General features: G+C 40.9%; 1 protein-coding gene across 1 annotated transcript in view; it reads left to right on the forward strand.

Moving 5' to 3' along the window:
* ATP10B (ATPase phospholipid transporting 10B (putative)) overlaps positions 1-23,621 on the forward strand; it is a 113,979-nt gene that overhangs the window by 8,225 nt on the left and 82,133 nt on the right. The window contains exon 3 of the mRNA XM_008692415.1: positions 10,536-10,740. Coding sequence (XP_008690637.1) covers positions 10,536-10,740 — 205 coding nt within the window. The remainder of the gene's footprint in view (positions 1-10,535; positions 10,741-23,621) is intronic.

The raw sequence follows: 23,621 nt of genomic DNA on the forward strand, positions 1-23,621 counted from the left end.
GCTACAGGAGAGTGGCCAGTCTTCTGACAGCATGGCACTGAGGGCCTGATTTCCCAGCAGTGGCCAGCTCTACTGGGAAGAAAGAAGCCTGGCCTGCAACCTGTTTTTATTTGTATATCAGTTGCTTTTCATGCCAGAGCCCCCATTGGAAAGCCTGAGAATGTGGAAACCAGAAGTCCTGATCCTGGCTCTGCCACTAATTAACTATATGATGTCAGTGAAGTCACTTAAGCAGTTGGGGCCCCATTTGTCTCATCCTTAGTGATCATAATCTCTATGGTATATTTTGTGAAAAGACACATAGTTGACATGCAAGAGGGCTTGAAAATAACAGAGCTATAGAAACAAACTATACAGTGTGTGCCAAAGGAGGGTGTGAAAAATGAGTCCCAACGATGGCATTTAAAATGTGGCCTCTTACTGGATGCTTGGCATCAAGGATTTTTGGCATCAGACCCAGGATTGTCCCAGAACTGCCGCTTCTAAAGCTTGACTCTATGTAGTGACTTGATCACTTGAGCCTTCATTTCAACCTCTGTAAAGTGAGAAGAATACTAGAACCTAATTCTTAGGGTCCTGTGGATGGAATGAGATCATCTTTATAAACTGTTTAACTCCCTATCTGCACCATAAGTAGTACTAAGTAATTTTTTCTTAATTTCAAATGACTTCAACTCTAGTTTTTTCAATGCCAGGCCCAGTTTGAGTCTTTCACTTTCATGCTATACTCTCCACACATGCAAGGGAGGAATCCCTTATTTTAATAGTGAAAACCAAGTCTCTGCTCCCTCATTTCTATCCTATGTGGCAGAGTTTGAAACCTGAAATCAAGAAACCCCTCTGGAACCTGGCCCTCTTCCCCCTCCTCCCTTTTCACAGCGTACCTGAGCACAACCACACCAACACTTACGTTCAGGCAAAGGATCCAGATGGCTTCAATTAGTCCAGAGCTGAGGGCTCTTTGTCCAACCCAACTTCTAACAAAAAGCATGCCTTAGAATATCATACTTGTGCGGCTATTAAGAAGGCAGCTCTTTGGGCCCCATTTCACTATCATTTCCTCTAAATAACAGCTCTTTGGGAAACCCAAAGGAGATGAGATAGTTGATAAGACAGAATTCAAGCTTTGCCAGGGTTATTCTAACATCAAGACCCATAAACACACCTTTACTGTAAAACTATCTCCCCAGATTGCTGTGGGTACTAAGTGAGAGAATGTACGTAAAATGCTTAGCATAGTGCCTGACATTCAGTAGCATTCGGAAAATGTTAGCTAAAATATTGCTGCAGAGTTCTATAATCCTGATAGCCAGGAGTTACCATGACCTTGACCCAAGAGGTTTAAGGAAGAAATGCCATTGGCTGGCATTTGAAACTACATGAGAGAAGACAAACTCTTTGGCTAAAGAACTTGAACTCCAAGCTCTTGAACAGAACAAAATGGGCCTGAGGGAAGAATCTGAAAAATGCAGACAACAGAGAAACATCTAGTGTCATCTGAAGCGTGACATGAAAAGCACCCCTGGCTGGAGTTTATGCATCAGCAGCCCATTGCGTTCATCCCACACATCTTTGCTCTGCATTTGGCATCAGCAAACTAGGCTCTGCTCTGAAGCGTCAATTTTACAAGCTCCCACCCTATTCGCACTGCCTCCCCTGAGCTCGCAGAAGGCCATAAACTATTTGGGCCAATTCAACTTGTCATTTCAGGGTAGAATGCATTAGGTCTTCTCCAAAACTCAATGGATGGAAGAGTCATAAAACAAGAACCCAGGTGTCCCTGAAGCTCTGTCCTCATGTCAACAGGCACAATTTATACTTTGGCAGGTGAGGATTTATAGCCTCTGCTAAGGAGCTCACAATTCTAAAAGGTGAGGCTCCTATTTCAACCCGGTTCCAGTTGTTTAGGTCGCCAGCTTCTGAGGCTTCTGAGGCTTCATCTGCTTCATACCTCACTCCCAAACAGAACCAAGAGACCACATCAAGCCGTGATGCTCCCATCACTGTCATTTATATGTCCTGGTAGACACACCTGTGTCACCTTACGCCAGTTAGATAACCTTTCTGGGCCAGCTTTCTCATCTATGAAATGGAGATAAAGGTAATAATAAAAGTTGTTTCATTATTAGGCAGCTAAATAGTAATGTAGTTTAAGTGCTGGGCCAAAGATAGATAAGCATATTGTGTTGTGTTGTATTGTATATTATCAGGAGTCTCCCTTAGTGAGTCCATAACAAAAAGAGATAGATTGGAGGTTAAAATGGCTAAAGTTTAGGAAAACTTCCCTTCTGCTGCCTCATGTTCGAGACAAATTTACACAGAATCAATTACTAAATATTAACCAAACACTTCCCCATATGCTAGACCTCCCCACCAGACCCTATGTAGGAACAGAAATATAAGGCTCAGGGGTCATCCTAGCTCTCCACAAGCTTATCACATTGTTGAAAGTAAAAGATACATCAAATAGTTAGGAAATAGGAATATGTCAGGAAATGGGGCAAAGAGAGGTGCACCACTGATGCTCAGTGCCCAGCAGTGAAAGTGAAAGGTAGCATTTGGATCTGCAGAGGCTCAAGGGAGAGCATTTGGGGTGACATGTCATGCTGTTAATTCCCCCAGGCTGCTTCTCCATAAGCTGTGAATGTGACCTTGATGGATTGCACCTGTGAGTCTCTTGTCCCTTTTAAGCATGGTGTTTCCATGGCCGTCACTGCTTTGTGCCATTCCGTGCTCATTTCTGCCTTCTGTGTGTGACAGTCACATGCACAAAGAGGTCAAGGAGTAGACTACCCCTTGGAGCTTCAGTACAAAGATGGGACTCTCACTATAAAGAAGGACTTTAGTAACAAATGCGAATGGTTATGTTAGGCCTCATTGGCCTCTGGGTGAGGTCACATTAATACATATACCCCAGTGACACTTAACCCCAAACTGCTGATTTGGGACATGTCCTCCCACCCTAATTTCAAGCCTCCCCAGATATGCTTAAGCATCCTTAGATACAGGGAATATCACTGTGTCCCCCAGTATTTCCAGCCAAGCCAGAAATCAAGGTATCTTACTACTCTGGCCTCCACTGTCCCCTTCTGGTACTTTTCTTTGTCCTGTAAGCCTGAAGCCCTCTCACTGTGGTCTGTAGCTGACAGGTGGATACAGAGGGCAAGGAATAGCCAGGCTGGGGGCACTCATGACCCAGGCTCAGGCTGTCTTTAATGGAACTGCTTTAGCTTCTGTGCCATTTCCTGGAGCCAGGTCAGGGACAGAAGCCACACAACCCTTTTCCCCTTTGTCCCTTTTCAAATCTTCTATACCCTCTTGCCAGTTTCCTCCCCCAGGGGAAAAAAAAAAGAAAAAGAAAAAAATCCCATTCATTTGAGATCATAAAAATAGACAATTAACACTGTCTCTAGTCTACTGTCTCCACAGCAGTGACCCTGTTTGCTCCAAGCTAATAATAACTACAATGATAATAATAGCATCAGTAAATGCCATTTGCTGTGCAGTCATTAAACACTTCTCATTTATTTTAGTTAGCTCTCACTATAACCTATAGGATATATTTTTGTTGTCCTATTTGATAGATGAATAAATTGAGGGTCAGACAGTTAAGCAGTGGGTTCGGGGCAACACCACATGCAAGAGATAGTTCCAGGTTTCAAATCAGCCTCACCTGACTCCAAAGCTTTTAACCACTCTCTGGTACTGCCTCTACCTCAACACACCACCGGCAAAACAATTGGGCATTACAAGTATTCCTGAGCCAGCCACAGAGCCCTTGGTTCTCTTCCTTGGCACCATGGAAAGCTAGAGTTTCCAGTGCAAACTTCGTTACTATGTACCTTGCCCAGGTCACACCTAGCCTCAGTTTCCTTACCTGAATAATAGGAGTAGAATTGGAAATCCCTTTAGCCCAGATTTGTTGGGGTTTTTTTGAATTAAGACTTTATTTTTTATTAGAGCAGTCTTAGGTTGGTTCACAGCAAAATTAAGGGAACGGTAGAGAGATTTCCCATATATCCCTAGTCCCCACTCAGGCATAGCCTTCCTCATTATCAACACCCCCCCATCAGAGTGATACATTTGTCACAATACATCATAACCACCCAAAGTCCATAGTTTACATTACAGCTCACTCTTGGTGTTATATATTCTGTGCATTTGGGCAATTGTATAGCAACACGTATCCGTCATTATAGTGTCCTATAGAATCGTTTCACTGCCTTAAAAATCCTCTGTGCTCTGCCTTTACATCTTTCTCCACCCCACCCCCTTCCAACCCCTGGCAACCCCTGATCTTTTTATGTCTCCATAGTTTTGCCTTTTCAGAATGTCACATAGTTGGAATCAAACAATATGTAGCCTTTTCATATTGGCTTCTTTCACTTAGTCATATGCATTTAAGGGTCCTCTCTGTCTTTTTATAGCTTGATACCTCATTTCTTTTTAGTGCTGATTAATATTTTCATTGTTTGGATATACCACAGTTTGTCCATTCACCTACTGAAGGTCATCTTGCTTGCTTCCAAATTTGGGCAGTTATGAATAAAGCTGCTATAAACATCCCGGTGCAGGTTTTTGTATGGACATAAATTTTTAACTTCTTTGAGTAAATACCAAGAAGCATGATTGCTGGATCACGTGTTAAAAGTATGTTTCGTTTTGTAAGAAACTTTTGAACTTTCTTCCAAAGCAGCTGTACCACTTCACATTCCCACCAGCAGTGAATAGGGGTCCTTGTTGCTCCACATCCTTGCCAGCATTCAGTGTTGTCAGAGTTCTGGATTTTGGCTGTTCTAATAAGTGTGTAGTGGTTTCTCATTGTTTTAAGTTGCATTTCTCTGGTAACATACGATCCAAAGTATCTTTTCATATGCTTATTTGCCAACTGTATATAATCTTTGGTGAGGTGTCTGTTCAGCTCTTTTGCCCATTTTTAAAATGGGTTGTTTATTTTCTTATTGTTGAGTTTTAAGTTATTTGTATATTTTGGATTACAGTCCTTTATCAGATGTGTCTTTTTAAGACACATATTTTCTCCTAGTCTGTGGTTATGTTCTCATTCTCTTGACATTTCCTTTTATAGAGCAGAAGTTTTTAACTTTAATGAAGTCCAGCTTATCAATTACTTCTTTCATGGGTAGTGCCTTTGGTGTTGTATCTAAAAAGTTACCACCATACACAAGGTCATCTGGATTTTCTCCTATATTAACTTCTAAAAGTCTTATGGTTTTATGTTTTGCATTTAGGTCTATGATCCATTTTGAGTTAATTTGGGGGAAGGGTGTAAGGTCTGTGTCTAAATTCATTTGTTAGTCTCTGGACTTCCAGTTCTAGCACCATTTGTTGAAAAGACTATCTTTGTTCCATTGTATTGTCTTTGGTCCTTTGTCAAAGATCAGTTGATTACATATGTCTATTTCTGAGTTCTCTGTTCTGTTCCATTGATCTGTTTATCTGTTCTTTCACCAATACCGCGCTGTCTTGATTACTGTAGCTTGAAGTCTTGAAGTCAGATAGTAATAGTCCTCCAATTTTGTTCTCCTTTAATATTGTGTTGGCTTTTCTGGGTCTTTTGCATCTTTATATCAACTTTAGAGTCAGTCTATCAACATCTGCAAAAGAACTTGCTGGGCGGCACTGATTTTAAGGATATACTTTTCTGGGAGTTTGTGTCAGTAGCCAGAGTCCTAAGTCTTCAGTCAGCTGGATTGAGTCCCTCTTTTCTGAACTGGGGAAAAGGATTCAATTTTTAGAGTCTCCTGTGTTTGTATATTGTGTAGCTGGGACAAAGCCATAAAATGCAATCATGGGCATAAAATGGGTGTCCTAATTGCATGAAAGAGAGAGTGCTGGGGCTGGCAGAACAAGGGGTTAGCACTCACTATGATATTAGTAATTGTTGTCGTCATTGTCCTCATCGTCGTCACCGTCGTTGTCGTCAAAGAAGCTTGTATTTATTGAGTGCCTACTAAGTCCAAAGCCCTGAGCTCAGTCCCTTTTGAGGGTCATGTCACCAATCCTTTCAACACCCTCTGAGAGGAGTGCACATATTACTGTCAACTGAAAAACAAAGGCTCCAAGAAGTTAAATAACTTGCCCAGGGTCACATGGGTAATAAGCTGTGAGGCTGGAGTTCAAACCCACTCTTAAACCCTACACTACACTCATTCTCCCCAGCATTCCTCTTTCACCCTGGGGTAGTAATGCTGACCATTCTATGTCTGGCATTCAAGCTTCTGGAAGGGCAGCTGAGGTCAGCTCATCATCTTGTTTTGAGTAGGAAGTCCCACAGACAACTAAACTTTCTGATAAAATCTCTCTACTCTAGTTCCTTGAAACTCTTTTTGTAAAACCCACACACTTGAGAAATGGAGCCTTAAGCATCCTCTCCTCCCCCATTTCCCTCCTTTCACCTGCTTCCCCATGGCATCCAGTTGGTTACAAACCTCTCTTGCTGTTTATTTCCCTCTTAATAAGTCCCATCTCCTCTCAGAAAGCCATTTAGCATGGCACCACTTAATTTCTCCTCGAAGCAGAATCTGCCAGATGGAGTCTTCGTCCCAAGCCATGTTGATTTGTCTTATTTTTAAACAGCAGTGAACATCACATGAAACTAAAATAGCAGTCGGTTCCCAGGTGTGACTCACTGAGCAGGGAGGTGATCAAGAGCGTATGGACTCGTCCACCTGAGGCAGCTGTTCCAAATGACTTCCTCAGGCGGCACCCAGCCAGCTGCTGGCCACATCTGGGTGTCACTCAATGCAGGGGCACGCTGCTTTTCCGCATCAACTGGGTTCAGCCACTCATCACTTCCTCTGGCTGGAACCCTCGGGCTGTGCATCCTTGCCTTTTCTACAGACATACTCATACTCCTGACTGTTGGGGAGACAAAATGGACCCCAGACTGAGACCAGCACAAAGTGGCCAAGTGAAAGAATGACATGTCTCATTTTTTTACCCTGATGTCTCATTTTTTATCCTCAAAAGTTCCTTTAAAATTTTACTCTGATTCTATAACATAGCTGTATTTGGGTTAATATCAATATAATTCATCAAATTGTGTACCAGCTATATTACTAAACTATATCCCTACACACACACACACACACACACACTTTTTTTAAACTAACATCCAGAAATCATTTTGATTCTGCAACTTCATTATCCTAGACACACGTAATAGGATGTGTGCCTCAAGGCATATGTGCCTCTGTTTGAGGTGCACACTCAAAAAGATAGGCAGTCTCTTTCTTAAGGGAGGGTATGCCTACAACAGGGACTGAGAATGTTTCTTTACTGCCACACATCATCCTAAGGAAGAGAGGATTAACCTAAAGGAAAGACAGAAGTGATTGTTACTAGTAAGGCAGTGACTTCCCTGGGATCTAAGGAATAATCGAAATCAGAGACTGGTCTGACTTACAGCATCTTGGGTGGCTCCCTGACCTCATTATACCTATTATCCCAATGGGAATTGACAACACTCCAGCCCAGTTCACAGAGTGACTGCTTATAAAAATGTATATACCATAAGCTCATCTCCATAACCCTCCATCTTCCATCACCTTGATAACCCAGATCCCATAATAAGCAGTGGAGTCCTTTATTAGAAGGAGGAAGAATGAGGGGAACCTGGGTGGCTCAGTTGGTTAAGCATCTGCCTTCAGCTCAGGTCATGATCCCAGGGTCCTGGGACCAAGCCCCACATTGGGCTCCTTGCTCATTGGAGAGCCTGCTTCTCCCTCTCTCTCGCTGCTGCTGCTGCTGCTGTTCCTGCTTGTGCGCTCGCTCTCTCTCTCTCTCTCTCTGTCAAATAAATAAATAAAATCTTTTTATTTAGAAATGAAAAAAAAGAAGGGGGAAGAATGAGATTCAGTGTTCACAGATGAAGGCTTGTTAGCCTTACCTCTGATATGCCTATGTATGCAGCAGTCCCAACTAGCATTTGCAAATCTGAACCAGTGTGCTCTGGAAGTGATGGCAATCAGAATATTGCTCAGAGTCAAAGACATTTTCACTAAACTCAATCTCATATACCAGGCAGAATGCTGAGATTATAGCAATCAGCTGATACTCACCATCCCCAAAGGCATTATCTGATAGGACCCAGAAGTCAAAGCCATGAGGTGGAGAAGAATACAGACAAATTGAGAGATAATCCTTTATTCCTTGGAGCAATTTTGCTGTAACATTTAGGAATTTCTTGTTTTGTTTTAAGCACCCACTCAAAAAGAACAACAACAACAAAAGCAATAGAGAAAGCCAGTCTTTCATTGACCTGTGAATTCCTTCTCCCATGGAGAGTATGCACCATTCCAGTTCTTTCAAGTAGCCTTATACTAGAACATTTAACAAGTGCTCTCAGGGCTACTCTGAAGAAAAAACAAATCCTTCCCTGAATCAGCAGAAAGACCACGAATTATTTGACAGTAATATTCACATTCCTGATGGAGGAGTAGCCACCCTAAATACATCAATAAACAAACAAGTATATTTCTGAAATGCCACTGAGAAAAAAATATGGCGGGTACTGTCCCTATTCTTTACAGGAAAAATAAGTGATAAAATAAGCTTATGGAATCAAAAAGTGTTTAGAAACCTGTCAAATGTCTTTCCATGGAAAGAAGCACTATTACTAAAATGCTACAGATGTGTTGCCCCCCACATCCTCAAAAGTGGTCTCATTAGTCATTTGGATAATATTGCCCATGGAGTGATTATACCAGTGCTACCTTGCTGTGCTTTGGAAGCCACAGGAACTTCTACAGTATTCTGTGGGTCTTTAGCGTGGTAAGGTGCTCCCCAATACTAACGTTCCTAATTATGTTATAGACTCAGACCTTCCCTTGGTTGGCCTTCCAGATGAAAGCACACTCATTTTAGGGATTAGGGGAGTCCTCCACATGGATCCTTTATGCCAAGAGCAATGGAGTCTTAGGAGGGCTTGTTTGGGGTTCTCCAGAGGACACCAAAGAAGGAAAGAAGACCTCAAACCCTTATCCTCCTCAGGGACTTTTATGAAGTCAAAAGAGAAAAGCGAAATTCCAGTCACATCTCTTTCTCTGTGAAAGAGTAGTCTTTTCATGGCAGGGGTGCCCAGATTCCAAAAGAAAGAGAAGCATTTACATGCCCAGAGGGGCTCAGCACCAGTGGAGAAAAACAGCAAAGGAGAGCCTGGCTGGACTCAGAGACATCCAGCTGCAAGCCAGCTGGGCTCAGTTGAAAAGACCACGTGTAGAGTATTGGTTTGGTTCCAAATCCCATATTTAAAGAGGAACATTTCCAAATACAGCCTTAGACAAAACAGCTCACACCTTTAGGACAGGTCTTGAAACTGTCATATAAGAGTAATGAAGGGCACTTGGAAAGTGAAATTTGACTTGGCAAGTCCAAAAGTCTTCTGGGAATACCTGATGAATGCCTTTAAATATTCACAAAACGGTAGAAGGTGGAATAGATCAGATTTCCCAGGAGAGCAGAACTAGTTCAATATTTGGCTAAGTAGAGGGAAAACTTTCTAAGATGAGAGCTTCTTGGAATGGAATGTCTTGCCTTGGGTAGTAGGGAGTCCTTTTGCTGATGGTGCAAAAGCTGAGGCTGCCATACCACCTGAGACCTGAGGAGAGAGGGGAATACTTTTGAGAAGATAGGATCTCCAGGCAGTGAAAACTGTGGGGTTGGGTGTCTAGTTGGACCTAGGCTCAGGTTTCAGATGTTTTTATAAGACCTTGGGAAATTTTTTCTTGGACCCTCAATTTCCTCATTTGTGAACTGGGTCTAACAATATCCATTCCAGTGTGCTATTATGCAAATTAACTACCACTCATATTAACTATCACTGGTGCTTGGCACAGTAGAAATGCTACATTTGTGATTATTGGGGCCACTGTTATATCTGAGCTTGATAAATTGGGTGGGAAGAGAAAGTTCATAATTTCCTGAGATTTCTTTAGCTCTCTGATTCCATGATCACCATGGATCCCATCCTGTCAAACTTCCTGGTGCTGTCTTTCTAATTCCCTGACTGCCCAGAGTTTTCTGTTTCAGCACCAACCCAGATCTTCCTACGCCATGATTTATATCCTCACTTTCCTACTGCCACTTTCCTGTCCTAATCAGAAACAATCTTTCCTAAACAATCTGTCCTTGCAACTCTGCTTTCTACAGTGATAACTGGCTATTCTGGAAGATGATGTATATGAAGAGTACTAGTAATATGACCATGTAGTCACCTCCTTTAATTTTTTTTTCCTCTGCTAGGAAGCAAGGCTGAGCACAGTGTCTAGTCTACAGCCAACAGTCAATCAAAACTCTAAATGATTATGAGAACAGATCTTCTACTAGTGGGAGTCTACTGGCCATGGTTAGATTTTCTAGAGAGTTGTGATGGTGGTCATTTGGGGCAAGGTAGAACACCAGACAATCTTGTGACGGGTGGCTTGGGGGATATTTAGGCACAGGTGGGACCTTCCTCCATTCGTTTATTAATTTTTGAGAGAACCTTCAAACTCACTGTTGTTTCCCCACCCAAGAAAAGAGCGGAGCTACGTGCAGAAGTGCTGGAAGGATGTGCGTGTGGGAGACTTCATCCAAATGAAATGCAACGAGATCATCCCAGCCGACATACTCCTCCTCTTCTCCTCAGACCCCAGTGGGATCTGCCACCTGGAAACTGCCAACCTGGATGGAGAGACAAACCTCAAACAAAGACGTGTCGTGAAGGGCTTCTCACAGCAGGTAAGTCTCTTTCTAAGATCTTCAAAGGTGAGGTCAAAGGTGAAGAAGCAAGCCAACTCTACTGGAAAATTGAACTTAATCTGGTAGCTAGAGGAGAGAGTAAGGGATGCCTCCTTTTGCCAAGCACTTAGGTATATTTAATCTTCCCAGTAAGCCTCTTGATGGGCATTATCCCCTTACCACAGATGGGGAGACAGGCTTAGGAACGTTAAACGATTTGCTGAAAGCCTCAGAATTCCTAAATGGGGGCCCATTCTATTAAGGAAAGTGTGGTCTCTGCTCTAAACCAAGGAGTCTAGTATCTGTTCAGTTACCCTTAGGACTAACCCACTTTTCCGTGCTTATGAAGTCTCTGTGCATCCTGCCCAACTCCACTCGCTCAACCTCTCCCTCCCTGAATCGTCTCCAGTACTACTTTCACTCCAGCATATGCCGCAGGAAGGTATTGTTAACTATTTTTCCATTTGTGTACATCTTATCTTCCCTCGTTGAGAAGCAGGGAATGATCATCAGCACGTTTAGTTAACTCCCACACTTACATGTATGGTACCATGGACATCATAGGGAAGTCATTACTGTTTGGTGGTTAAGAGTCCAGGCTCTGGAGGTTGACAGAACTGAACTCAAATTCCAACCCCACCATTTGTTAGTATTCTCACCTCAGGCAAGTTACTACTCTCTCACCTCTTTATTCCCTTATCTGGAAAATGGGTACGAAAATAGTACCTTCTCTATTAGGGTGCTTCTGAAGACTAAAGGACATGTATAGGAATTATTTAGCATGAAAGCAGACACATAGTAAGAGAGACCAGCAAATAGCGGGCAGTAAATGTCAGTGGTGTTCAGAGGCAATTATGTGTTGATAAATTGAAACTGGGTGTGATAGTCCAATTTTCAATTAAAATTCTCTTAAAAGGGTTGATTTTCAATCTAGAACCTTCTTCTGTCCATGGAAAAGAATAAAAATCTATCAGTTTCTTCACTCTGCCAGCCTTTGGCAGGAGAGAAATTAGATAAGTCAGAGGCTTTAGCAGAAAGAAGGCAAGTGCTTCACTCCTCAGAGATTCTCGTGAGCTAGAGTTATCTGGATTGAAACTTCTTGAGAGAAGACAACTTGTCATACCTCACTTTGCCTCTCTCCAAGCACCTGATGAGCAGATCTCGAAAAATCTCTTTGGTATGATTGATTCAGTCCCCAGAAGTCTGATCTCTCATCTCCTATGTAGTTCTCCCCTAGTTCTGCTGTTAGATTCAAAGGAGATAAAGAAAGGGAAAAAAATATAGGGTTTGGTGCATAGTAGGCCCACAATAAATGGTCTGTTACTGCTAACTCAGTGGTATTTATCCTGGGCATGGAAACCACCATGACCATATTGCTGCCATCTGTTTTTTCTTGTTATTTCACAGGTTCAGTCTTTCCATTGGTCTCCAGGCTGCCCTGAGTCAGTCACTGCACTGGTGTGTGGTGTCTGAGTTTTCTCTCCTTTGCTTGTCCTTACCACATTCACCAAATTACCCCAGAGTTTATAAAAAAGCAGGGTAGAATCAGGGGAAAGTTCACAAAGCCATTCTAGACGCACAGCAGTCTATGTCTTGGCTCAGGGCCCTGTGGCCTGCCCTTTAGATCAGAGGCTTTTAAGTTTCTTTAACCATAATTCACAATAAGAAATACACTCTATGCACATGCACACACACATATCCACACCTACGTGTGTGGATGTGTGTGTGAGACGTAGAATTGCCACCTCAGCCGGACTATATGCAAAGCGCTCTGAGACTTTCTATTCTACTTCATTTTTTTACAAAGCTCTGGGAGCATTGAAACTTGTATTTGCTTACAATGCGTACAAGCCTCCCCCTCAGCAGTCCCTCCCCAACATCTTCAACAGGGTTCTGAGTCCTCTTTACTCTCTCTCCAGCAGCCATGCTGTGTCTGTGTGGTTGAGTTTCAACCAGCCACTTCTCTTCTTGTCTTTAGCAACAGCTCCCAAGCTGTTTCTTGTATGTTAATTAGTCAGATAGTTTGGGATTTGACTGGAAAGAAGAGCAAGATGAAAGGGTCATTCACACTCCAGTGCAGTAGACCAGCCAATTTAATAACATCTCTCAAACTCTAACCCTGAAATCTCACAGGGTACTTGGCATAATGACTTGCAAAAAAAAAAAAAAATGTTCATTTGTAAAGGGAAGAAGATTTATTTGAGCTTCAAGGTTTTTAGTGTTCTCTATTCTGTTCTTTCATTCTCCCCCTTACTTTGCTTAAGTGTGTTTTTCCATTTCTATAATAATAGTTATAATAATAATGATGCACTTTTACTAAATCCTTACTGAGGGCTTTGCATGATTATCTCATTTATGCTTACATATGCCCAGGAAGATAGGGCTATTATTATCCCCATTATACACATAAGGAAAAGAAGCACAGAGAGGTTAAGTAACTTGTCCAAGGTCACTGAGCTAGAAAGTGTTGGAAGGAGGATTCAAAGGCAAGTTCATCAAAAGTCTCAGCTCCTAAGGTTCATAGTAGCTCATCTCCCTGGCCCTTTGACTACTACCTAGAGTTTACCCAGAGATGCTTACATGATGCTTACATGAAAGCACACATTTATCATTTTCAATATTCTTCCCACATATATGTAGCATGCAGTAGAAAGAATGAAAGTAGGCTTAGCCAGGGGCACCTGGGTGGCTAAGTCAGTTAAGCATCTGCCTTCAGCTCAGGTCATGATTTCAGGGTCCTGGGATGGAGCCCCATTGTCAGGCTCACTGCTCAGCAGGGCGTCTGCTTCTCCCTCTCCCCACTCATGCTCTCTTTCTGTCTCTCTCAAATAAATAAATAAAAATCTTGTAAATAGATAATTAATTAAATTAAAATAAAAAAATTAAACAGTAGGCTTAGCCAGCTCCCTGAGAAGACAGAATTTGGGCGGTTCTTTGCTACCTTACTTCTCCCTTATGTCAGCACTAAAAGATCTCTGAATATAGGTAGAATTCCTTTCTAACTCTTTACTGTAGCGTTTCTCAAATGTGTTGGACAGACATTGATGAGAGTTGCAGGAAGAATACATGTTGCAAAATCAAAAAGCAGAAGACAATAGGTTACAAATTTTCAAATATTTCAAATAGTACTGCCGGATGTCTCAGGTACTTTGATAAGCCCCAAGGAGAGGGGACAGGGACTAGTATGTAGCATCTCTAAACATTTAACCATAGAAACCTTTTCTTCCAAGGAACATACTCCAGGACTACTGCAGGAGACATAGGATCACAATTTAGGGATTTGCTCCAAATCTATGACAGGCGTTCAAGATGTACCATAATCACCACAGGAAGAAACTTTTAAAAATATACATGCCTTCTTCCCCATTATCACTAAATTATGGCTCACTAGGACTGAGTAGGGGTCAAGCATGCATATTTTTTAAATGTTCCCCCATGTGATCTTGACATGAACCTACCACCTACCACCTTCGCGAAGACCTGTACAACAAAGGGAAGGTGTCACCTCAAGCACTTACAAAAAACACTTTAATAATAAGAACAAAACTACCATCTCTGTGCTGCTTACATGTGCCAGTGCTTTTGCATACGTTGTCTCTTTTAGTCCTTGCAACCACCTACGAGCTGGATAGTGCAACCCTCATTTTATAGATGAAAACTCTGAGAAATAGAAGTAGCAAATTTTACCGTTGTCTTAAGGAAGGTTCTGAGATATGGTTTTGAGATACGTACCTACAGATACGGTCTGTTAGGAAATTTGATATCTTAAATAAGAAATATTAATGGCATTTCTTAGTTTTCCCTCTAACCCCTGGTGACTATAAGACCTTCACCTTGCCAAAAGGGCTTTTACTAACAGAGATTTCCAGAAACTCTCCACCCCATCTGTACACCACACCCATTTCTACCATTTTGCAGATGATGAGAGATTAGTATATTCTGTTAATTCAGAGTCAATAAGACAAACTTTGTCCCAGCTCCCTACATCAGCATTTCTCCAGGTGGAGTGTGCCAAATGCTTATCTCAAGAGATAGTTCTTAGAAAACAAGGTTCATGGTCAAATCTGACTAGGAAACCTATGCCCTGTAGACCGCTTTTGGAAGGTCCAATGTACATCAACATAGTAAGGTCTCTGAGAAGATCTGCAGTCAACAGACCTTTTAAACTTTCTTTAACCCTGAGTTTTCAGAACTACTTTCAGCACAATAATTTTAGCATTCCTATGGAAATTGGGGGGGGGGGAATTAACCTGGATTGTGGAGCACACATGATCACAGTAGCTGAGCAGTAACAGAGAATGACCTAGGCAAAGCATCCTCCCCTTTCCCGTCTAGGTACAAGTAAAATTATAAACATAAAAGAGCTTCTCAAAAGTATCTTTCTCCTGTGACAAGGTACATCATTCTCAAGATTGCCAAAGAGTTGCTTTCAAAATCCTTTTCTTAGAGTTCAACTTGGACGAGGCCAACTTTTTTTTTCAACTTAGACTTTTATCATGCTGGGTGATCTTTGAATTCACAAAATTATTGATCTGTTCTTGAAATATTTATTCCCACATCCCATTGCTGAGGAAAGGGGAGGAATCCAAAATTAGGCTTATGCTAAGGTCTGCTGAGCAGGTCAGAGGACTTTATTAGAAAATTAAATTGTACCATTTTCTCTTTGATGGCATTCTGATACCCGAAATCTCTCCTTAAAAGGATTTCCAAGATGAGTAGTAGGCATTTATACCTGAAAAGATGTGCCATTTATTTTGGTAGAGGGAAAATACCAAAGCAAAGAATCAGAAATGAATTCTTCCAATTAATATTTCAGATAAAACATATTCCTGACTATTATCCAAATCACTGAATCCTATTATGTGTCAGATCATTTCCTAGTGCCAACCAAGTGCTTACTATGGCAAGTATAATACGTGGACTAACCTCTTCAGTGTCAATTGGGAGCTTGTTAGAAATGCAGAATTTCCATCCCTGCCATGAACTCAACTGAATCTTCAGTTTAACAAGATCCCCAGGTGACTGCCATGCACAGAAGTTTGAAAGCACTGGCCTAGGGCATCACTGATTGATATAATAATTGTGTTTATCTGTTTATTGCCCGAATTAAAGATTTTTAACTGACTCTCCCTTTTAACTAACTTGCCTTCCATAATGGTTGGTGTTTTAAGCCATTTCCTCAGTTAGGAAGAACCACTGTAGCTCAGATCCTCTGCAGTGAATGTGGGCACTGACTTGAACGTATTTAGGCAGCAGAGCACTTTGCCAAAAGACTTGAAGGAGGATAGGGAGTCCTTTATCACCCTTCCAGTTCAGGGATGACACACCTAGAAAGAAGCAAAAGGTAGCTGTTCTCTCAGCCCTGCCTGCCCTGAGAACCAGAGAAAAATCCCCTTTCCTGGTGGATTTTGTAATGAGACCTGCCCCTGGTAAGCTATTCCAAGTTTCCCTTAAGAATGATAGCCTTTCTACCTATTGACCACTGCTTAAACATTGAGCAGACACCATATTTTTTAGTATCCCTTCAATATAAAATGTACATCATGATATATAATAAGTAATATCAATAGGTAAGTTGATTGAACATATACTGTGTGCCATGGGCAGCTCTCCTAAGTGTTTTATACCTATTATCTCTTTCTACTCTCCATAAATAATTCTGCGAGGTAGGCACTTTGATTATCCCCATTTGACAAATGAGGCAAGAACAGTTAAGTACCCCTGCTAGCAGTGGACTCAGCTTGGATTTAAACTCAGGCAGAATTATTTTAATGTTTTATTATGGAAATTTTCAAGTATATCCAAATGTAGGGAGAATAGTATGATGAATTTTTAATGTGCCCATCACCCAATTTCAATAATCAACTCATAGCCAATCTTGTTTTATCTATGGCCTCACCCTCTTCACTCTGTAAATTATTTCGAAGTAAACGTCAGTGTTGCAACATTTCCCCTGTAGATATTTTAATATCTATCTCTCAAGGATAGGATTTTTAAAACATGCAATTATACCACTGTCATTCCTAAAATATTAGCATTAATATCTTGATGTCAGGTTTGAAGTCAGTGTTCAATATTTTCCAGTTTGTGTAAGAATCCAAGTAAGTCTAAAGACCTAGGTAAATTTCTTAACTCTCGTTTACTCTAAAGGTTCCCTATTTAGCTTTCTTTCTTTGTTTTTCTTGTATATTTAGTTTTTGTTGCTGAATAAATCAGGTTGTTTGTCCTGTAAAATTTCCTACAGTCTGGATTTGCTGATTGCATTGTCTCCCAGTTGTGTCAATTAAACATGGTTCCTGTTCATTATATTTCTATAAATTGCCAGTTAGAGCTTGTGCCTAAATCTGATTCAGGTTAGGTTTGTGTTTGGGAGTGTATATGTCACTGTTGCATGAATTGGTTCCCTACCATCCTGCAAAGGTGACCAATGAGTTTGTCTTTTTTAGTGTCAATATGCACTGATGGATTTAAACAGATTTGATGTGTGTCAAATCAGTACAGTTGTTATCTTTATTGATTGCCCCATTTTTAGCCAGTGGGACCTTCTTCATATTGGCTCCTGAGCTCTTTTTCATGACCTCCATAGTCTTCAATAGATCTAGTCCCTTTCAATGGAAAAGAGTGTTTAGAAATCACAATAAGTGGGGCGCCTGGGTGGCACAGCGATTAAGCGTCTGCCTTTGGCTCAGGGCGTGATCCCGGCGTTGTGGGATCGAGCCCCACATCAGGCTCCTCAGCTGGGAGCCTGCTTCTTCCTCTCCCACTCCCCCTGCTTGTGTTCCCTCTCTCGCTGGCTGTCTCTATCTCTGTCGAATGAATAAATAAAATCTTTAAAAAAAAAAATCACAATAAGTATGTATTGGAGGTACATATTGCTATTGGATTGATCATTATCTCTGTGCCGTTTAAATGGACACAAGTAGGACCTTTTAAAGATTAAATACATCGAGATTTATGCTGATACTTGAAATTCGGGATTAGAGGTCTTTACACAACCTCATCAATATGAAATATGTGAACCCTTCTCTCACATTAGGCAAAGTCCTTAGCAACTGTACTACACAGCCTACTTTACTACACAGCCCCCTTTGATATTTGACACAGCAATCCTTGGAAGTAGAAAAGGAAGGAAATAGTAACATTTTTAAGATGGGAAACAATTTCAGGAAGATTAAATCTTGTCAAAGATTACCCCACTAATGCAGTGTTACACCAAAACTGGAAATCAATTCGGATGTACAAGATTATTTTTCCCATTGTTAAAGTGACTCTGAGATCTCTTTACATGTATATTTCTCAAATAAATATAATTTTCACAAATATGAAAATGCTGCAACTATACAAGTTTTGGTTATAATTATTTGCAATAGTAATAATTAAACCATGATGGAAATAACCCTACAAAAAACTTACTTTTATTTTTGGTAGCCCTCTGACCTCTTTTTGGTGACCCTCTCCTCCAGAGTTGTTCTAGGGCATGAGCGTGTGCACACACAAACACACACAAACATGGGAGATCCTCTCCCTTTCCCAGTGTTTAATACTATTTGCAAACTTCTATTAAAAAGTCTTTTTCTGTTTTTGTCCCTTCAGGGCCTTATGAGGAAGCTCTACTAGGTTATGTGAAAGATAGAATCATGCGAAGTGTTAATAGATGATGTCTTCAGGTTTTCCTCCTTCCCACTATCTCCATACACCATGATAACATATTTACATTTGAATAGTGGCCTTCATAGTCATAACCACCAGGGATAACTGGGGGTATTTCAGGCCCGCGTGGGAAATATTTGATCTCTCAAAGGAGAACCATACCAATCTAGTATAAGGATTAGGCAAGACTCTTCGCTGTATGTGACTGAACTCTGATTCAAAGTAGCTTAGACAGAAAGAGAATTTACTGAAAGAAAATAAGGTGAATTGGGCCTTAGGGTAGTGTCAACCAGAAATTTAGAATCCATCAGTGCAATGTTCATTTCTTGTCTGTGTTTCTGTCTGTGTTTGGCTTTCATCTCTCACGAATAGACCTATACTCATAGCTTCACCTCCAGAGAAGGATTGGGAACCTTTCCTGATGTCTAGATTGAAAGGCATCCCAAAGACAGAGACTGATTGGCCTAGCTGGTATTGTGCACCCACCCTTAGACCAATTAACTCTGGCCAGAGGGAAAGGATTCTGAGATTGGCATTTTCTACTTCGACTTTATGGTTGAAATTGGCCTATGAACTAATGAATCATGGAACTTTACATCAAAAACCAGGGATGTACTGTGGTGGCTAACATAATATAATAAAATTATAATATGTTATAATAATGTTATAATACGTTATATTAAAATTATAATATAATATAAAAATATAAAAATATAAAAAATATTTAAAAAATATATAAAATATATTATTATTTAAAAGAAATTGGCCTATGGAGCAGGAGAGTTCTGAGCAGCTCAGCAATAAATGTCCATTATATATATATATATGTGTGTGTATGTATGTGTATGTGTGTGTGTATATATATATAATATATAGTACATACATATATATAGTATATACATATATAGCATATATTATATATACATATATATATACATATATAATATATAGCATATATATGTATATACTATATATTATATATAATATATTAAATATGTATGTATTTATATATATTTATATATTATTGTGTGTGTGTGTATATTATATATATATATAATGCATCAGGGCTATATACACCTAACTTCTCTGTCTGCCCTATCTCTGCCTACACAACACCCTCTGCAATATACCCAGAGTGAATCACTCCTTCCTCTGTGCTCGCATAGACCACTCTTGTCACTCAACCATTGTGTCTACCTCACCGTAATTCATTCAATAAATTCACTTATCCAAACAATACCCGATGACATTCTTTTATTGCCAGATACTGTGCTAGGTCATTTTGTTGTTGTTAATCAGGGGTGACACATTACGATCATTATCTTTTGTGAAGAACTGAATAAAACGTTTCTCAAGTTGAAATGCATACTCTCCTCTCTGTGACTTCTTTTGCCAAGAACATGCAGTATAAAACATTGGCTCTCATGTCATTTTCTTCTGTCTCAGTTATCCACAGCTAGAAAAATGTGTTCAGAAAATGTCTGTACAACAGTCTGTGAAGACACCGCTGTCCATTTGGGGGCAGCTGTCCGTATTTCAGGCATCGTGCAGTCACTCATTCATTCACCAAACACAGATTGAGTATGTCGTCTGTGTCAGGTGCCATGGTGTACACTGGGGGGTCAGGTTTAAACAGGAGACGTACAGGATATATATTCTAACAGTGAATCACAAAGACAATTATTAACAAAAATCCCACAAATAATTAGTAATTGGTTGCTTCTAAGAATGACAGAAGAAGTCATTCCTTTTCCAGTATTTGCTTGGCACGCCCAACCCCTGTCTTAGGGGTTAGAAAATGTCATAGCACAATTTCAAGATTAAATTTAGTCCTAGCCCTGAATAGGAATCAGAATATCTGTCCCCTTGAATAAAGTCCACACGAGACTGTAAGGAATCCTTAGACTCTCCTGCCCACAGCCCTGCAGCCCAATCTGTGTGCTCTAGTGGGAATCTCTTGGGCAGGCAGGGAGACCCAGGGTGATTGCATATGCAGACCATCTCCTCACCCGGAGTCCGAAAGGAAAGTAACTGCCAGTCATTCTGTTGCTGGTTATCTTGAAAAGAACTCCGACTGACCGTGAGCTGAAAGGTTATCGAATGCTGGTAACTGTCATTAGTTTTCAGATGGAATTCTCAGAAGTCAGAGGGTTGTTTAATTTGTATGCCAGGAAGGAAACTTTAGTCACCTGGCTCAGCAGCCAGGGCATGAAGAACATTTTATTCTAACATTATCCAAATGAATAAGCTTTGGAAAAAAAAAAAAAAAACTTTAAATAGTGTCCTCCTAAGGTTGCACTCAGTATATCGCCTGTGTAGCCACCTGGGGGGGGTGTGGTCTGTGTCTCCTGAAACCTCCTTGCTCCGCCTACTTGATGAGCGAGTTCTCCTCTCCCTGGTATGGGCTGGTTTTTCTAGCCCTCTAGCCTGAGGGTCATGTGCAAACGGAGAGCTGCAGAGAAGCTTGGCAATCCCCTGTTCAAATCTTCTTTTTCACAGGCTCAAAGTGAAAAATAAGTGCATTCCGTGTTTAAGGAAAGAGTTTAGCTGATTTCTCTCTCTCTTCAATTAACAGAATCTTTCTTGAATATTTCCTAATGGCTATGGAGGGGTTTCAAGGTGATCTAAAACATACTTCCATCCTCTAAGAACTTAAGACTATAGGTACCTTTTTTTTTTTTTTTAATTTAAAGACCCTTTGTGGGGTGCCTGGATGGCTCAGTCAGTTAACCATCTGTCTTCAGCCCAGGTCATGATCCCAGGGTCCTGCGATCGGGCCCCACATTGGGCTCCCTGCTCAGCAGGGGAGTCTGCTTCTCCCTCTACCTCTGCTGCTCCCCCTGCTTGTTCTCTCTCTCTCTTTCCCTGACAAATAAATAAATAAAATCTTTTAAAAAAAATAAATAAAAAACATTAAGACCCTTTGTGACTATCAAAAAATCTTTGATAACCTCACCACTCCCAAGCCCTTGGACCTGAAAGCAATTGTCCTTTCAGTGTCCATTATTTAAGAAAATAAAACAAAAAGGTACTATGAATTTGGATATATAATTTACTGATCTCAAGAACTCCTAAAGAAATTAGAAAACTGGGGTGCCTGGGTGGCTCAGTCAGTTAAGCGTCTGCCTTCAGCTCAGGTCATGATCCCAGGGTCCTGGATCAAGCCCTTCATCAGGCTTCTTGCTCAGTGAGAGTCTACTTCTTCCTCTCACTCTGCCCCTCCCCCTTTTTCATGCTCTCTCTTAAATAAATAAGTAAAATCTTTTTTTTTAGAAAAAGAAAGAAATAGAAAACTGTGTGTGAGACTTCTTTTTATGCTGTCTGTGGATAGCATCTTGCTACATTTGGGATTTATAGCAAGTTGCAATGTCTAATCTACCAATTGGCTTATGGAAAAGCTTGGTAATTGGCAATTACAAGCATAAGATCAAGTTCCATGGATATTAAGAAGTGTCTGTCCCGAGGAAGGAGAGATTGCTACCGTCTGTGGTGGACACATGCGTCCTTAAGAGGTCCGACACTTGAGCTTGGCAATAAAAGTTTAAGGGAGATATCAATACAGAAAACCTGCAAAGAAAGCATGAAAAAGGCCAAGAGGGTTTTTTCTGTGGGAAGATAGCATTAAATGTTTATGCCAAGCAAAGACCACGTATAACCTTTAGAATCAGACAAACTTGGGTGCTCATGAGCTGTGTAATCTTGGGCAAGCTGCTTAGTATAAGAAACACTCAATTTTCTCCCCAATAAAATGGGGCTAACTTGCCCTGAACACTTCACAGGAGAGCTGGGAAGATTGAATAAAATCAGATCAATAAAGGACAGCATTTCGTGAACTGTAATTTTACCAAATAAATAAAAATCATTATTTTTTTAAAGGCCAAGGTATATCCATGGGACTGAATAGGCCACTGTTTTGATTAGACTTCTTTATTTGCAAGAAGCAGAAATGATTCTGGCTAACTTAAGCAAAATAGCATCCTTACAAAAATGCAGGGCAGGTGGGGTGGAGGGGAAGAAGCACACAGCGTGGCTCACAGAATCAAAGGAAAGCTGAAAACCCAGGCTCAGAAACAAGAACCAGGAAGCCTCAGTGCAGTGGCCGAGTATTGGGAGCAGCAATTACTTAATGATCTCGTTTGTTTTTTCTTCCTTGAGTCATTCCACTCAAGTCAAAGTCCCACAGTGGGAGCGTCTAGTGGGCAGGGCATCTTGACCCAGAGCCCCATCAAGATTACAAACCACGGAGGAGAGGTAATTTCCCAAAAGGAAGTCGAAGGTTGTTAATGAAAAGGGAGTAGATTGGAAGGTGGGTAGCCAGAAAACAGCTGCCCACTACAAATAATTTTAAAACATCATTCATACAATTATGTAATCATATTTATTAATCAACTTGAAATTCATTTATGAAGAATAGTGATAAATAGGCCTAGAAAAGTAAAAGTTGAGGCTAGTGCAGGGGAAATGGCCCGTTCTTGTTACTGGAACATATTTCAGTGTGTTTGCTAAACCTTGGCCTTCCCGGTGGCCCTCGAGGATGCAGCTTGTTGGTTCTGGGCCATAGGTCAGTGAGGATATCTTAACCCCAGAGAGTCATTACACACTAGCACTTGGCCCACTTTCCTTTGCTTTCATAGATACTGACATTGACGTACCTGGACTAAACTAGGAACTTTGAGTTGTTTTATGACTGCAATAATTGATATGTGTCAAAAACCTCTCCCTTCTTTCCCATTCTCTCTCACTTCCCCCATGGCTCGCATATTATGGGTATTCAATAAATGTTTGAATATATGAATGAATGAATGAATGAATGAATGAATGAATGAGTGAATGAGAAACTAGTCTGGCCCACATTGGAATGTTGGGATCTAGTTCTTTACTACTTTTTTTGAAGTTGAGCCAAAGAATTTCCTTACAAGAAGCAGTCCTATTCCCATGAATCAAAGTTAAGATTTGTTCCCTGGGGCTTTTCCTAATTGCTTTGGGCAGTCTTTACAGAGAGGTCTTCCTTCATCTCCTCATCCGTCACCTTTCATTATAAACGTTCCTCACATCACCCTCTCCGGGACTAATCTCTCAACAAATCTTGAGGGTGTGCCTGTTGCCGCAAAGTATTATGGGAGATGCCCTGCAGGAAGCCGGCAGTCAGGTAGAAGAAGCACAGATTCCTAAGTGTTAATGGAGGCATAAGCAGTGTGGTGTGGAAGCATGTAGAAAGGACAAATTCTCAT

Source organism: Ursus maritimus, unplaced genomic scaffold, assembly GCF_017311325.1.
Source record: "Ursus maritimus isolate PB19 unplaced genomic scaffold, ASM1731132v1 scaffold_15, whole genome shotgun sequence".
Taxonomy (NCBI): domain Eukaryota; kingdom Metazoa; phylum Chordata; class Mammalia; order Carnivora; family Ursidae; genus Ursus; species Ursus maritimus.